Genomic DNA, 15510 nt, shown 5'->3' with positions numbered 1-15510 from the left:
GTTTTCGTCTCATAGCATTTGCAGAATAAATAAATAAATAAAAGTACATTCCTTGTGATCTCTGGTAAAGATGTGAATAAATCAGCTTTCATTTTTTGATGCAGCAGCAAAATCTCACAGTGAAGGTTTTAACAAAATATAACATTTAATTTAGGTAATTTTTTTGTGTGGGGAAAAGACCCCAAGGTAAGATGTTTGTTTTACCAAACAAAATGGCGACAATATGACTGGTAACCGTGCTGTTAACGCTTTGCAAAGCCATCTTTTGCTTGCAAGACAACGTTTGATCTTGTTCCTGAACATTTTATACTGTTTGTGCAAAGCAGAGAAAAAGATATTTGACCAATCCTCCTTGCACAATCTCTACATTATTCAGAGCCCCGGGTCCTCTCTTGTATTATTTTCCTCCAAAGGTTTTGGATGGTCATGAAAAAAAGGCTAATTTTGCGTCGGGTTACCAAGTTCTGTCTAAATTGGGATATGTTTCAGATTATCGTCCTGCTCAATTATCGCGTTTTGAATGACCCAGACGTCTATTTAAAATCTACCGCTACTTCAAAGAGTTCCTGATGCCATGAACGCCAACAAGGCTCCCAGGTGTCTTTGAAAGAGAAACAGCCCGCAGCATCACAGATCCTCCACCATGGAAGCCAATGACTTTGCTAAAACAAATATTTACTAACATTAGATTTTTTTTACCCTACTGAGTAGATGTACTGAAATTATGGATTGTATTTGTCTACATTGTTTTCCTGTCAGATTATGCCATTGTAATTCAAGATGAATTTACGCTGAGGCGTTTCACCCGACAATGTAAATCTAGGGTACAGGATGACGTTATTTGTTCTAATGACAAGCACAGTAATTGGCATTGTTTGCAAAAGACTTCAATGAAATTCACGTATTTCACTGCCCATTTCAATCTGAAAAATAAACCCTTCCTAACATTGAGCATCTGATGAACTTTGGCTCATCAAATTGTTGATATTTGTTAAACGGGATGTGAGGTGTCGTTTTCTGAACTCCACAGAAGCTGCTGGCCTGTGTTGTCATAATTTTAGGTTGGAGCTGCGGCGTTGGATGTGTGGATGGGAAAGCCTCATCAGATTCAGCCTGAAGGGGGAAAACGGGCGGAGGCTTAACACAATCTGCTCACCACCTGCTCAGCAGAGGAGAAGGGAGGGGGCTTCGCCCGTTTCATGGATCACTATTCATCGCAGCTCTCACAAACACAGATCACCGAGGCGTGTCTGCTTCATAGCTCAGTCTGGCAACCCCCTCATGCAGGATCTTACCGAGGGCTGAACATACCAGATCGTAGCTGGAACGATGGCTGCAAACGTGGACTGTGTTCATCCAATGCAACACCTGCTTTCTGTGTGGGTGAACATTCCCCCTTTGAGTCCCCAAGGGTGGGGGGCTTACAGAGCATGCGCGTCTGCCCCGCTGCTGCTAGATGGACTGGACCACTCCTCATTAGGACCCATCTGGCCTCTGTGGAGCTACATGCATGCAGGATGAATGTGAAAAAAACATCACCCACACAGCACTGGAAATAGCAAATAAATAACCTTAGAAAGGTTTATTTAGGACAATAAATGCTCTTGGTAAACATCTAATTACCAAAGCTATTGTCTGTATTACGACCAGAACATTTAGAGTATTTTAGTAGGCTTTTAATTAACAGACTAACAGAAAGTAGCGTAACAGTTTGAGTTTGATGGAAAAAAAAATAAACGGTCTAAAGAAACGTTTGAGATAAAAAAAAGTGATGGAAAAGCGTATATCGCAAAAAGAATCAGCCCCCTTAAATCTGATATCCCTAAATTTAAATCCTGTGCTGCATGTTCTCCCTGGGCATGCGTGGGTTCTCTCCAGGTACTCCGAAATCTTTTTCGGAGTACCCTGAAATCTTCCTCCCACAGTCCACAAACATGACTGTTAGGTTAATTGGCCTCTCTAAAATTCTCCTTAGGTGTGCGTGAATGGTTGTTTGTCCTGTCCGTCTCTGTGTTGCCCTGCGATAGACTGCCGACCTATCCAGGGTGTACCCCACGTCTCGCCCATTGACAGCTGGAGATAGGCATCAGCACCCCTCACGACCCCACAGGGGATAAACGTGGTAAGAAAATGGATGGATGGATAAATCCTGTGCAACCAAATGCTTCCTGAAATCGCCTGATTGGTACATACAAATTGTGCCACACTTTTCCGATTTTAAAATTGTAAAAAAAACTATTGAAAACCGTGCAGTTTTGTAAAAGAATTTGAAAATGCATGTTGCGTAAAATGTGCTTCATCACATTTGTTTTCAGCTCATCTGTGTCTGGTCTACCTGACTTCAAGCATGTATGTAACTCAAATAGTCCAATCTCACTTTCTGCCAGGTGGTTGCATGATTAGCTCTGCCAAAACCAGAAAGAAAATGAACAAACAGTTTTTCAGACAGCAGCCAGAGCAAAGTGACAAATGACGGCTGATAATGATATCTGCACAGAGCCATGAATATTCGCTGCCATGTACAGTATTTATGATAAATTACCAAGAGATGTTGGTTAGTCCGTATACATCAGTGATGCTGCTGCGTGCATTGGCATCAATCCGGCGGACCCCTGTGGAACAGGAAAACTCACAGCTTGAATCCTAAATAGCAGGGAGCCCACACTCTGCCACAAGACGCAAAAAGAACAAAGTGGAGCCTGAAGAGCAGAGCAACTGCGCTTAAATGACAGATGGAATACAAATGGAGGTTTCACAGCTAACGGTGGGCTCATCAAGCCCCTGTTTGTGTTTCGATATTCTGCCATAAAGGGGTTTTACCAAAGTGCTATCTGACGGTTTAATTTATACCCAGCAGCCTGAGACATGCGGCTCGGGAGATGACTCACATGAATGCAACTCACACATGATGCAATCATCCTGCACAGTCACATTAATTATCTTGGGGACAAATTATCTTCATACACACATTCAGAGGATCTGAATACATACGGCACTACACGTCTCCCTCCCAATAATAGCACAGCACCATAATCATCAGCTCTAGAGGGGACACGTGGGAAAGTCTATAGGAAGATGAATGTGTGGCGGCATGAAAGGGATCTCTATCAAGAGCGAATCCCTTATTTCACTCCTGCGTATCCATCCTTCGCTCCATTTTTTATTTTGCTTCCCATTAAATAAGTTTTAGCACTGGCCATAATTTTGCACACACTGTCTGGTTTCCTCATTCCTCTCTAACCACAGTGATCTCTCTGAATATGAGTGGCCTGCGTTGGACTTTTCAAAAGTCATAACTCATAAATACTACAAAGAGGACCTCTCTGCATACGCTCCGCTATTTGTAAGGGTTGATAATTTCAGCCGAGCCGTCTACCTGTTCGACGTGCTGCAACAAGCAGACACAATTTAGCAAAGCTATGAAGAAAATTATTCACACAACCAGAGGCTTAAAGATCAAATGCAGACATTATTTAGAGCCAGAAAACCAAAACAATATTGAAAGTACTAAATATCAATAAATCACAATTAGCCTTCTGTTCGCTTCCAAAGTCGGTAAGTAATTAATAAATGTATTTTGTGACAGGAAGATAGCTTTTTCATCTGGATCAGTAAAATAGGGAGACACTACTGTAACAAACAATTTTTCTTTCATGACTTTTTACATTGTTTTCATAATTTTGATCATTGAATTTAACAATCGTGAGCTACAAGCCTAAACATAACTGTAATGGGAAAGTTTTCAAAAATGATGACATACGAGCTTTAAATTTAACCAAATCTATCCTTTAACCCTGACTCTGCAGCAAGTGTGTCTTTGTGTGTGTGTGTGTATGTAAGCTTCTTTTATCAATCTCAGCTTAAAACCTCCTGAAATATTAATGCCTGTGTGATACTTAAAGATGGCCGGCATTCATTTGTTCCCCTTTCCCTAGAGCCTCAGAGTGCACTTTTCCATCCCCAGTGTTGGATCAAATTTTAAAATCAATAGTACACTACAAAATTATTGCATAATTAAAAACAATGAGAGGCAAAAGAAATGCAAGATTGTGCATGAAAACACTAATTCTTGTTATTGTGCACATGCTTGTGACATTAAATTTTGTTTACATTTCATTACAGCCACAAACTTGGATTTCTTTTGTTATTAATCTTGGGGATTTTGTGTATTTGGTCCTCAAAGTAGTGCATAATATTAAAGTATATTGAATATTATTTTGCACTAAATAAAAACAGAAATGTAATCAGCCCATTTTTATTCTGGCACCCCTGAAGAAAGTTTTGTCCACCCAATTGCCTTCAGAGCTCACCTGTAATTTTCTCTGCCTATCTCAGAGCTGTTCTGTGAGGATCCCAGACTTTAGAGATATTCTAAAGTTTGCAACATGGCAAGAAGAGAAAAAGTTGAAGGGCTGTGAATACTTTTGCAGAGTCTGATTCTAGCACATCTGGGCCTCATTCCAACTGAGTGCATCCAAGAACCTACAAACCTAGAATCCTCTAACCTTTACAACATGTTTCTTTTTAAGGGTTCAGAGGAAAGTAATGCTTTCCACATTCATTGAATGCATTTCCTGTTATTGGCTTTTCAGAGGCAGCAATGTTCGTCGAGCTCCAAGGAAACGGTCTATTTTTGTAAAATTAAGAGTCTGAATAACATGAGGAAATATTTCTATTTTAGGGTGATTCACAAATGGGCGCCTGGAAACAGAATCCACTTTCTCTCCTCTGATGAACAACACTAATTACCGTCATCACGGTCATTTACCCGACGTTATCAGTTGTGGAGAGCTTTCTAACGCACATCTGCCAACACTGCAAGATTGGTTTTCAAAGCTTCCATTATGGTGTCACCTTTTTTTCTGACCTGTAAAAATGTCAAAAGTGAATACAAATCTGGCCTTTCTTAAGGTCATCTCCCTTCTCCATGGTTAGGTACACATGGCATCAGTGTGGAGTTCTTTTAGAACGTAACAGAGAGTTGGCAACATACCTTAAAGGAGATTTATAACATAGATTAACACGAACTAGTGCATAATAGTGTTTGAGAAGAAAAAGTTTGGCATGCATTTGTATTCAGCCTCTTTACACTGATAACCATGAATCAAATTCAGTACAAAAATCCTAAAACATGCGTGTCCGTTCAAGCTGGCAGGCTGGGGATAGAGAGCATTAATCAGACAGGAAGCCAAGAGGTCCATAGTAACATTGGAGGAGCTGTAAAATGTTCCACAGCTCAGGTGGGAGAATCTGCTGACAGGATTATTGCTACTATGCATGGACTCCACTATAAAAAAAAGTTGCAAGAAGAAAGAAATTGATCCTGCGTGCATTTTTTGTAAGGGGGCAAAGCAAACATTTAAAAAGAAGGTGCTCTGTTCAGATGAGACAATATTCCCAGAGGAGGCTGGCTAGAGGTGGTGGGGATCTGGGAGAACCTAAATGCAGGATGACCAGAAAAGAAAACCAATTTAAGGCTTCAAAAACTTGAGACTTGCAGAGGTTTAGCATAAACCCCTAACTATGTAGGCAGAGATACAATTAAATGTTGTTTGGAGTTAGAATGTCTTAGTCAGAGTCCAAACTAAAACCAACGCTGACATTGTCCATCCAATCGGTCAACTGGACAGCTGGAAGAGACATACATCAAACAAATCACAGATATAATTGCAGCAAAGGGTGGTTCTAATAGTCTTTTAACCACTGGTTGAATTCAAATGCCAACCACACTTTTCAGATTTCAAGTTGTGAAAGTTGAAAAAGCCATGCATCCTTTGCCTTCCTGTTCCCAATTAAGCTCTTCTGTTGGTCTACCACAAAGGAATCCCCCAAATTAAATTGATATTTGCAGTTTTAATGTGGCAAAAATGCGAAAAAAGTTGGAGGGGAGATGTGATTTATTTTATTTATTTTTTTTTTTTGCAAATCACCTTATATGCAATTGAATAAATCAACAGGTCAACATGTTTTATCAGCTGACCAAAAACAGGCTTTGTGTCTGTGATTCCAGCAGAGTCCAGACTAAAAAGGAGCGGGAGGAATGGAGCCTGATCACAGAAGGAATGAAATCTTCCACAGATTTTCTAATTTCCCAAAATCAAAACAACAGTTAATGCAGGTTTTACCACCCAGCTGACTCTACAGGCGGAACAATAGGTGTTAGAGTGGGAGGAAGAAGCGATGCACCTGCTTTGGGTGTAACACCGTCTGACACGTTGCCAGGAACATCTTCCTCCTCCTCAGCAGGCAGCAGCGACATCAAACCGCGCAAATTAACTTTTTAACGTCCACCTCATTGTCTCGCCTTCTTCGCATTTGGGAAACAATGAGGTTTAATTCGCCAGTCAAACATTTCTTGGCGGCTCACATTTGTCCCCCTGCTTACTGCGGCACGCAAATCTGCCAGCACCTCATCCCCGTTGAGCGAGTTAATAAAGACGACTGCGCCACAAACAGCGCAACTAACCCCGTCAGCGCGCATTCAAACGGATAGTTTAAATTTCACATCGCTCACCTCTCGGAGCTTCCTGATCGCTGGCGTCTGGAGCTGGTGATGAGGATGCTGCTGTTTTTTTCTCTCTCTCTCTCCAAGAAACGAGAGAAACTCCCACCCACTCAGAGACCGTCTGACAATTACTCCTACCGTAAAGGCTGCTAAGGGCGCATCTGCGAATTACCATCCTTTTGATTCTGTTTTTGTCATGACATACGACTAAAAACTATAAATCTCAGTAAATCAGGTTTATATTTTCGAGAGTTATACAAGAGTTGCATGTAAGTTCATAAAAACTGAATCTGGTAATAATGAAAGCATAATTCAACCCGGATGCTCAGAAATATAAAACACTGAAACATAGACAACACAATGCTGAGCTATGTGGTGGCAGATTTAATGGTGTCATGGATTATAGCAGTTACTGCAATGTACACAAAACGTCGAAATTAAATTCCTGTCAACTTTCCACTACATGCAAATATAACAATAAAGTACTGGAATACAAAAGAGGACAAATATATCATATTTCTTTCTTGATGAAAACAAACTGGTTGTCATAAAGATTAATTAATAACGTGAAACCATGCAGCGCTTCACCAAAATATCAAAACAAGGCTTAAACATTTTGGTCAATGTTGGAATACCTCCCAATAACCTCCCATCTTTCAAACACATTAATTGTCTTCAATTACAGACATGGCCATACATCTAAACTGACTGTCTGGAAGGGAAAACATTTAGCAGAAAACCAGACAAGAGGTCCATGGTAACTCTGGAGGAGTAACAGAGATCCACAACTCATGTGGGGAGAATTAGTTGTGCACTCCACAACCCTGGCCTTTATGAAAGAGTGGCAATAAGAAAAAAGGCAATCGTTGAGAGAAAATCACCAGAAGTCCAAGCCATGTGGGGAACACAGCATACATGTGGAAAAGGGCCGTCTGCTCAGACAAAATTAAGCTTTAACTTAATGCAAAACGCTTTGTGTAGCAGAAATCTCAGCACTGCGCATGAACCTAAAAACACTGTCCTCCCTGTGAAACATGGTGGTGGCTGCATCATGCTGTGGGGAGGCTCTTCCCCAGCAAAAAAGGGAAGCTTGCCAGAATTGATGGGAAGATGGAAGATGTGATATCCTGGAAGAAAACAAATTAGAGTCTTCTAGTGTTCCCAAATCCCCAAACATCCAGCCTGAGCTAAAAAGGAACACTTCTCCCCTGCATGGTGCTGGGCGTTGGTGAGGATGGTGAAGGGAAACTAGCTGTTTGTCATGGCAACAGCTAATGGGGATTTTCAATACAAATTAAATAAAAATTAAATCAGGCAATTAGGATACCATCTTGAAACATAATTTTTGTTGAACAAAACTGCCCTGGCACAGCCCTGACTCATGTAACTATGATAAATGCTTTACATATTTTGTTTGGTTGCATCCCAAAGTAGCATTAAAAGACAAACTAATTTTGTTACAGAATCATCATCAACATTTTATTTGGTCTTCATTTCATTTCCTTGATTTAACCAGATGAAAACCCCATAGAGATCAAGATCTCATTTGCAAGGGGGGGGGGACGTGGCCAGAAAGTCTGCAGCACACGTCACAAAGAGTGACACATGTCAAATACATTTTAAATGAAAATGCAATCATAAATTAAGCTTGTTACCATTTTTTCTGCTAAACAGACAACCACAGATGAAGCCAAATTATATCGACATAGAGAGTCTTTTCACTCTAATATTTTAAACATTTCTAATATCTTAAAACACTTTAGCTGATTAGAGATTAATATTTTAATAAATATGAGCATATACAAAAATCATTTAATTTTAGCTAGAATATGGTCTGGAAACAGCAAGAAGTAGAAGTGTGTTGTGACCCGATCTGCTATTTATGAAGTACCACTGTGGGTTGTTGAAATGCTTCTCCAAACCCACTGCAAGTTGGTGTATGAAACTTTCTTGTGTGTAAGAATGGAGAGCAGTTTTGTATCCAAGGTGATTTCATCTTGCTTTGATGGTGATGCTTTGTTCCATTTGAAGGACCCCTGAACTGACAGCTCCCATGAAGAGGCTGAATTACTGAGACTTGGTCGCCACCTGCTGGAGTCAATTGCAAATGTAAGCATAAACCTCAAACTTCTCTACATTTTGTCACATTACACCCACCAAACTTGATGTATTTTATTTGAATTTGAAAAAAAGACAATGGTGCTTAATTGTGAAGTGGAAAGAAAATGACACGTGGATTTCAAAACCTTTTACAAATAAAGTTTTGTATAGTGTGGTGTGCATATTTGTTTACCTATTTTTCTACAAAATCGATTAACCATGGGTATAATACTAATGCAAAAAGTATCAACAACCAAGTTTGTTTTTGTCTGTTTCTAAGGATTGTTATTTATTTAAAAAATAAATAAAAAAATGCTTCACCTTTATCATTCTAATTGCCCAGTTTAATTTCTGTAAAGGGTCTCAAGATCCCATACTTTTTGATTCATGGCCCCAAGTAGGACCCTGATCCCAATAGTCTATGTTAAGAGCCTAATCAATAGTCAAGACTCTAAACCTCCAAGTGGGTCTACAAACACCAAACTCGAGGTGTCAGATGATATCCCCAACATGAAAATTATTATTTTAAGGCTGTTAAAAGCATACATTCTCCCAAAATCTTTTTTAACTAATATTCTAACAAAGTGATTACATAGCATGGAGTTTACTCAGTGTGTTTGTACTATAATCTAGCCATTGTTTAATAAACTCATTGGTGTACTTCAGGCATTGATACATGGATTGGCAATTCCCAGCAAATCTTATTTTGGTATGTCGGAAATTGAAAATAATGGACATGTTTCATCTAGACCCTCTTAAAGGTGATTAGGGCAGGCACAACGTAAAAAGCGCGTCATGTTCATTTAAAAAAAAGAAAAATGTTTAAAGACGTACCCAGACCAGCAGGGGGCGGTAGAAAAACAAGCGAGCACCCCAGTGATGACAGTCCTTAACGTGGCTGAATAAAGACATCTTCTTGACTGCGTTTGAAAGAGGCAGCAGGGCACCGAGCCGAGGCTCCGTGGTGCTGAAAGGACAGCTCCTCCGCTCTCTGACAGCTGCAGGTAGGCTCGTCTGTCGCCATGGAGATAAATTAGAGAAAACAAAGCTATTGTTGGCATCACCGGCAGCGACACAGACCGTTGTGTAGGGATTTTGAAAACATAAGAGGCGTAAATGTCTGATAAACATATCACATCACAGTGTTGACATACATATATATTTACGTTTATAGTTTCAATTTTAGTCTGAAGCTTGTCATATCCAGAGCTTGTTCCTGCTGTAGGTTAGTGGACCTCTGAAACAAGGATGAGATATTCTTGGTATTCTCAGTGGCACCTGAGAGTCCCTAGACCCTAATTGGCTCAGAAATTAGTTCCTCTCCTCCACAGATTTGTTTTTTCTTCACTCACATTTTTGCAAAAGCCAAACTATGCCTTTTAGAAATACATCATGTTTATAATTTGGCCATTGTGATCGTTTTGTGTTCTTAATTACCTTAATCAATTATGCCTTTTAAGTTTAATAAAAGCATTGTCTGAAAACGGAAAAAGATAACGACTTTTAAGAACAGTCATCATTGCTTGTTATACTAAAATAAAACACCACATTTTGTCTCGATACAACCTCAAAAAGCATGCTGTACATTCATATTCAGAGCCTTGAATGAACACCTTGTAGAATCATAATTTGGCAAGCTTACAGCTTCATGTCTTTTGGGGACTGTCTTTACTTGATGTGTGCATCTACAAGCTGAAAGTTAATTCTGCAATTCTTCTTTTCAAAATAGTTCAGTCAGGTTGAATCAAAAGTCTACGTGAACAGCAATTCTCATGCCATGACACAGATTTTCAATTGGATTGAAGTCCGGACTTTGCCATTTTCCGCACACCTCAAGTCCTTTTTACAGGTTTTCTTCCATTATTGGCTTATATTTGGCTCCATTTATCTGCTGTGTTTCATGGTAGGGGTTGTGTTTTCAGGTTGATTTGCAATATTAGGGCTTTCTTCTCCCCATATTGTTGTATGTGGGACAACAAGTAAAACTTTGGTATATACAATATCTGTCCAGACTGACTTCTTCTACACATTTTCTGTGCCTCTTGCACACTTCTTATGATTTTGCTGCTGATACCCTAAAGCACACAATTAAAAGATGTCCTATCAACATATTCTCCCACCTGAGATTTGGACCTCTGCAGCTCCTCTAGAGTTACCTTTTTACTAGAGTTGCCTGCAATTCAGGTGGACAGCCATCAATTGGTGGATTTACTGTCGTCTCATATGCTTTCATTTTCCTTTCCTTGTATTGAACAGTGTTTTGTGAAATGATCAACACTTTGGATATTGTTTGGAAAGCGAACCCTGGTTGAAATTTCACGACAACTTCAGCGATTGATTACATTTAAGGTCATCAGAAGAAATTAATAAAACAAGCTTTCCACACTTCTCTTCCAGTTCACAATAACCCATTAAGTTGCTCTGTAATTTACCACCTATAGTATGTTTCTTCTGATTACCTCTGTTTATTGTCTCCTCTGCTCTCACACAGACATGTTCACCAGAATGTTAAAGCTGAGACTGCTGAATGCCGTAGCACCTGCGTACTTCTTCGTGGCCACAGCAGTGACGTTTATTCTGCACTTCTGCCTCTTCGTCCCGACAATCTTCCCCAATGCGGACACGTCGCTGAGGAGCTCCACAGCCCTCCACACAGCTGTTTTCCTTTTCCTGATGTTTAACGCTTTGGGAAATTACATGATGACTATCAAATATCCAGCCGAGAGTGCCAGCGAGACAGCGGTCCCGGTGTGTTCGCCACACTGCTCGGACAAAGTGGACGCTCACTACCTCCTGAACGGCCGTCACTTCTGCAAACTGTGCAGGAAGGTTATTTTCAGGAGGGATCACCACTGCTTTTTCACCGGAAACTGCATCGGCAACAAGAACATGCGCTACTTCATCATGTTCTGCATCTACACGTCATGCACGTGCATGTACTCGCTGGTTCTAGGCGTGGCCTTCCTCACGGTGGAGTACTCCATCTCCTTTGAGAACCCGCTGACCTTCCTGACCCTGCTGCCGCTCTCCACTGGTTACTTCTTCATGGGTGAGTTTTTTCTGTTAAATCTGACGTGTAGCCGGCGTTTGATGGGTTCTTTTGCTTCTGAATTCATGCGTGTAGCCGGCGTTTGATGGGTTCTTTTGCTTCTGAATTCATGCCATCCTCCCTCCCTCAGGCACGATCTCAGGCCTGCAGCTGTTCCTGGTGCTGATGCTCTATGTGTGGCTGGGCATCGGCCTGGTGTGTGCAGGCTTCTGCTGCCAGCAGGTGTTGCTGGTGGCCCGGGGACAGACCTGGTGTCAGATGCAGCGAGGGGAGCTGGTGGAGAATCGCAGCCCCTGGAGAGAAAACCTCAAGGATGTTTTTGGCGCCCGGTGGATCCTTGGCCTTATTCTGCCTGTGCAAACAGTGGAGACGTACTCTGAAGACACAGACGCACTTAAGCAAGACTGACAGTTAACTATTTGCTGGAGTAAGAGCCACTCTTAGGTCAAACAACGGGCCCCTCTTGTTGAATTTATTTTTGGCATCTACTGTAGGTCAAAATAAATGTTTAATCGGTACAGATGCTTTATGACGTCTGAAATTTACAATGTAGTAAGTTAGCTGATAGCCTCGTCCCTCTTAAAGGCAGGAGCCATGCTAGTAATGTGAAATAGGTGCTTAGTATACATGTTTATTCATAAAGAGCCATTTGTAAAGGCAATACTAGGAAAAAAAAGTTATTCTGTACCTTCCTCCAAAGTCGATCATAAATTTGACTATACAGCACCCTCCACACATACCTGTACCTCTGGTAAAGATGTGTAAAAAGTAAATTACGCTTTTATTAAAATAATCTTAACATGAAGATTTTAGAAAAATGCAACATTCTGGAGTCCTGGGTCCCTTCCTATGTTCTTCTGTTCCTGCTGACCCACGCAGGTGAGCTGTAGAGAAGACAACAGGCTGAGGACTCGGATAGCCATGGAAGAAGGCTGATTTTGTGTTTGGTGGACCACTTCTGTGGCCATTATATTAAAGATGGAGCCCACCAGAAAGCTATTTAGACCATGCGTCCCAGCAAGGCTGCCAGAGCCTTTGTAATAGAACTAATACTTTCACCCAATGGAAAGAAAAAGTGGATTAATAATATACATTCTTGACCCTAAAAATATTTAAAAGTAAAACAAAGTGATATATATCTATACTTTCATTGTATTGCAATAAAATTATTTCTTTTAAAGGTCTCATTTTTACACATCTCTTTAGAGGCGTTCCAATAAATTAGGTGGTCGTTGTGTTTTACACCCAGCAGCTTTCCAGGCATTGCTATACTGTAGGTCTGCATTAGGACAACCACGTGGCTCTGCATGCATGGTGTTCAGAAAATATCTTTCAAAACACATCGGTCCTTAATTCCTTATTATACTCTACGGTGTGCCTAGGAAACTTAGGACAGTCTTCACTGTTAAAGGGCTACGAGGTGAAGAGTTAATCGGCAGCATAGACAACCAGACGCCACAGTATTGCTTGAGCCTGGTGACATTTTCCACTCAAACTAATGTGACTGATTAGGTTGCAGTAAAGTGTATCTTAATGACAAATGTTAGGGGGAAATGGGAATTATCACATCCAGGGTATTATTCACAATGTGCCATGCTTTAGGTGAAAACTTACTATCTTCTTCCTCTGCTAATGACAGGGCAGGCAGCATTACAAGTAATATTATTTTTCTGATGAAACTACAGCTGCTGACCTTTAGTCTGAAGTTAAAGGTGTTTTGTTTATTTCAAGTATACTTTTTCCAAGACAATGTTGCCTATATCTGTATTGCAATAAAAGTTTAAAAGACTTAAAACCACACCAAGCAGTTACTTTTTTTCCCTCCCACATCTTTAATATCGTCACATTCTCAGCTAGAAAACTAACATGAGGAAATGGTCTTAAGTAGTTCGAGCTTTGATAAAGACAAGATAGAGAATGCACATGTCACAAAACCAGGCAAAAATAGAGTAAACAAAAAAAAAAGAAAAAAAAGAAGAAAATTTAACCCCCTTACTTTGCTTTAAATTTGATTAATTACTTGCCAAAAAACTATTAATTCAAATGTTCAAACAGAATTACAACCAAGAGTTTCAGACACTATGTGGCTACTCCAAATGGGACTGTATTTATGATATAAAGTATCTCAATAGACCCCCTTCCCCACAAAAAAGAAAGAAAATACATCTTTGGAGTCCCTTGAATGCACTCAACTTCCCTCCACGAGATAAAGAAATGTACACATCTATGGTAATTGCACAAAAAATATAAAGCACAAACATGAGCAGACTTAAAAGGCACAGGCATTAAGATAAACATTTAGATTCACATTATTTCTTCAATACACAATGCAGCTCATTGCACTGAACAAGTCAATAAACCTGTTGCCAAAGTCAAAAAGAAGAGCTATAGCCAAAAAAAACAAAACAAAAAAAAAAAAAAAACGCATGAAATTATAGAAAAAGTAAAGATCTAGAAGCTTGACAATCATATGGCTACAGCGTTCTCGTTGCTACATTTCTGTCCCGCTTCAATAGACATGAACAAAAACAAGACGACTGAGAGGAATACATTTCACCATGAAACTGGCAAACGTCTCCAGGTCACTTCTTAAAATGAGTCACTGAATTTACTCAATTCTTGGTCACAAACTTAAAAGGAATAAATAATACTGACACTGAACAATACATTTGAAACTTTAGAAAAATCTTCCAAACAATTGACACAATTCACGTTTTTTTAATGCACATTTTTCATTTGATGAATAAGAACTGAGACGAATAGTAAGAATAATTCAACGACCTCGTCTAGTGCTTATTAAAGAAAACGTCTCGTTTTAAGCAACGCTGATGACTGCGGGCACCATTTTCAAAGAATAACGATGCTTGAACTTTGGGTTTTCATCATCTATGGGTTGTTTAAGGGATATCTCTTGGTACTCTGATGAGAACCAGTGGGTGTGGTTTTCAGCGAGAACGCCATCTGAAAACTAAGGATGTCTCTAGTACTGACGCACAGTATCAGAGTCCCCGACTAAACTCAATTCCTGGTACTTCTGGTCTACTGGGTATAAATTGCAAAAGTTGGAAACTTCCAATGGGAGTTGTTGACATGAATTTATGGGAGTAAACGGGAGGAAACCTGTAACTGAAAATACTGAAGGTTGAAGATATAGTTGGGAAAACATATTTTAGAATATTTCTTTGCAAAAAATACCCAAAACAAACAGATTTCATACAAGTAGATTTGCACATATCAATGCTATTCCACGATCACATACACAGCACGATGCTTATTCCAGGGGTATTAAGGCCACACCCCATACATGCAGTTTGCGTTCGACCAACACATGCAGATGATTTCTAGAACCCTGGACTATGGGGAGAACGTTTCTCATCGAGGACTTTGATGAGGCTCAGGAAGAATCAAACTGAAAGAGTTTGACTAAAATGTCAAAGCTAAGCCTATTAAGTATGTTTTTTTCTCTCTCCATGCTTTGAATTCTTATATTCATATTATTTATATAGCAGGGTGCTCTATTAATTTTTTTAAAGGCAGAGACTGTCTCACAAAAGTAACCGAAAACCAATAATGTTTTACTAAAAATAACTCTAGGGAAATGCAAAGTTTGTATGATAAAGCCAAATGTTTACACTAATGTTAGGATTTTACCCAATTAGTTTAAATTACCACAGTTTCCAGTTAATTCCACAAAGCTCTCATGCAAAGTTCTTTCAATTGTTTTTTGAAATCCGGCATATTACTAAAACTCCCGTTTAAATTCCCGTATAAAGTTTCAGGGGAAATGTTCCACCTTTTGACAACCCTGATTGGGCTGACATACTGTTGCACAATCGGCAGAGAGGTGTGCCGACGC

General features: G+C 39.9%; 2 protein-coding genes across 3 annotated transcripts in view; one reads left to right on the top strand and one right to left on the bottom strand.

Annotated features, from left to right (window-relative positions):
- Positions 1 to 6613, bottom strand: part of tmem63c (transmembrane protein 63C) — a 45750-nt gene extending 39137 nt beyond the window's left edge. The window contains exons 1-2 of one of the 2 annotated variants that reach the window (XM_036150628.1): positions 6515 to 6574; positions 2543 to 2612 (exon numbers count right to left, since the gene is read on the bottom strand). The gene's annotated coding sequence lies outside the window, so the exon portion shown is untranslated. Of the gene's footprint in view, positions 1 to 2542; positions 2613 to 6514 lie in introns of both variants that reach the window. The other variant, XM_021310520.2, reaches the window with a different exon arrangement.
- Positions 6614 to 9469: 2856 nt separating this feature from the next.
- On the top strand, positions 9470 to 13314 carry zdhhc22 (zinc finger DHHC-type palmitoyltransferase 22). Its single transcript, XM_012851512.3, has 3 exons — positions 9470 to 9609; positions 11097 to 11654; positions 11785 to 13314. The coding sequence occupies exons 2-3, from the start codon at positions 11099 to 11101 to the stop codon at positions 12060 to 12062; spliced, it is 834 nt and encodes a 277-aa protein (XP_012706966.2). The 5' UTR covers positions 9470 to 9609; positions 11097 to 11098; the 3' UTR covers positions 12063 to 13314.
- Positions 13315 to 15510: the final 2196 nt, after the last annotated feature.

This window comes from Fundulus heteroclitus, chromosome 19 (assembly GCF_011125445.2).
Source record: "Fundulus heteroclitus isolate FHET01 chromosome 19, MU-UCD_Fhet_4.1, whole genome shotgun sequence".
In the NCBI taxonomy this organism is placed as follows: Eukaryota; Metazoa; Chordata; class Actinopteri; order Cyprinodontiformes; family Fundulidae; genus Fundulus; species Fundulus heteroclitus.
The sequence above is the reverse complement of the archived record's forward strand: the minus strand, read 5'-3'. Positions and strand labels throughout refer to the sequence as shown.

What these genes read in the sequence shown, in the direction of transcription:
- zdhhc22 (XM_012851512.3), top strand. Translation starts at nt 11,099, where the DNA reads ATGTTCACCAGAATGTTAAAGCTGAGACTGCTGAATGCCGTAGCACCT. An exon ending in CACTGGTTACTTCTTCATGG is followed by an intron (nt 11,655 to 11,784) that starts GTGAGTTTTTTC and finishes TCCCTCCCTCAG; the next exon opens with GCACGATCTCAGGCCTGCAG.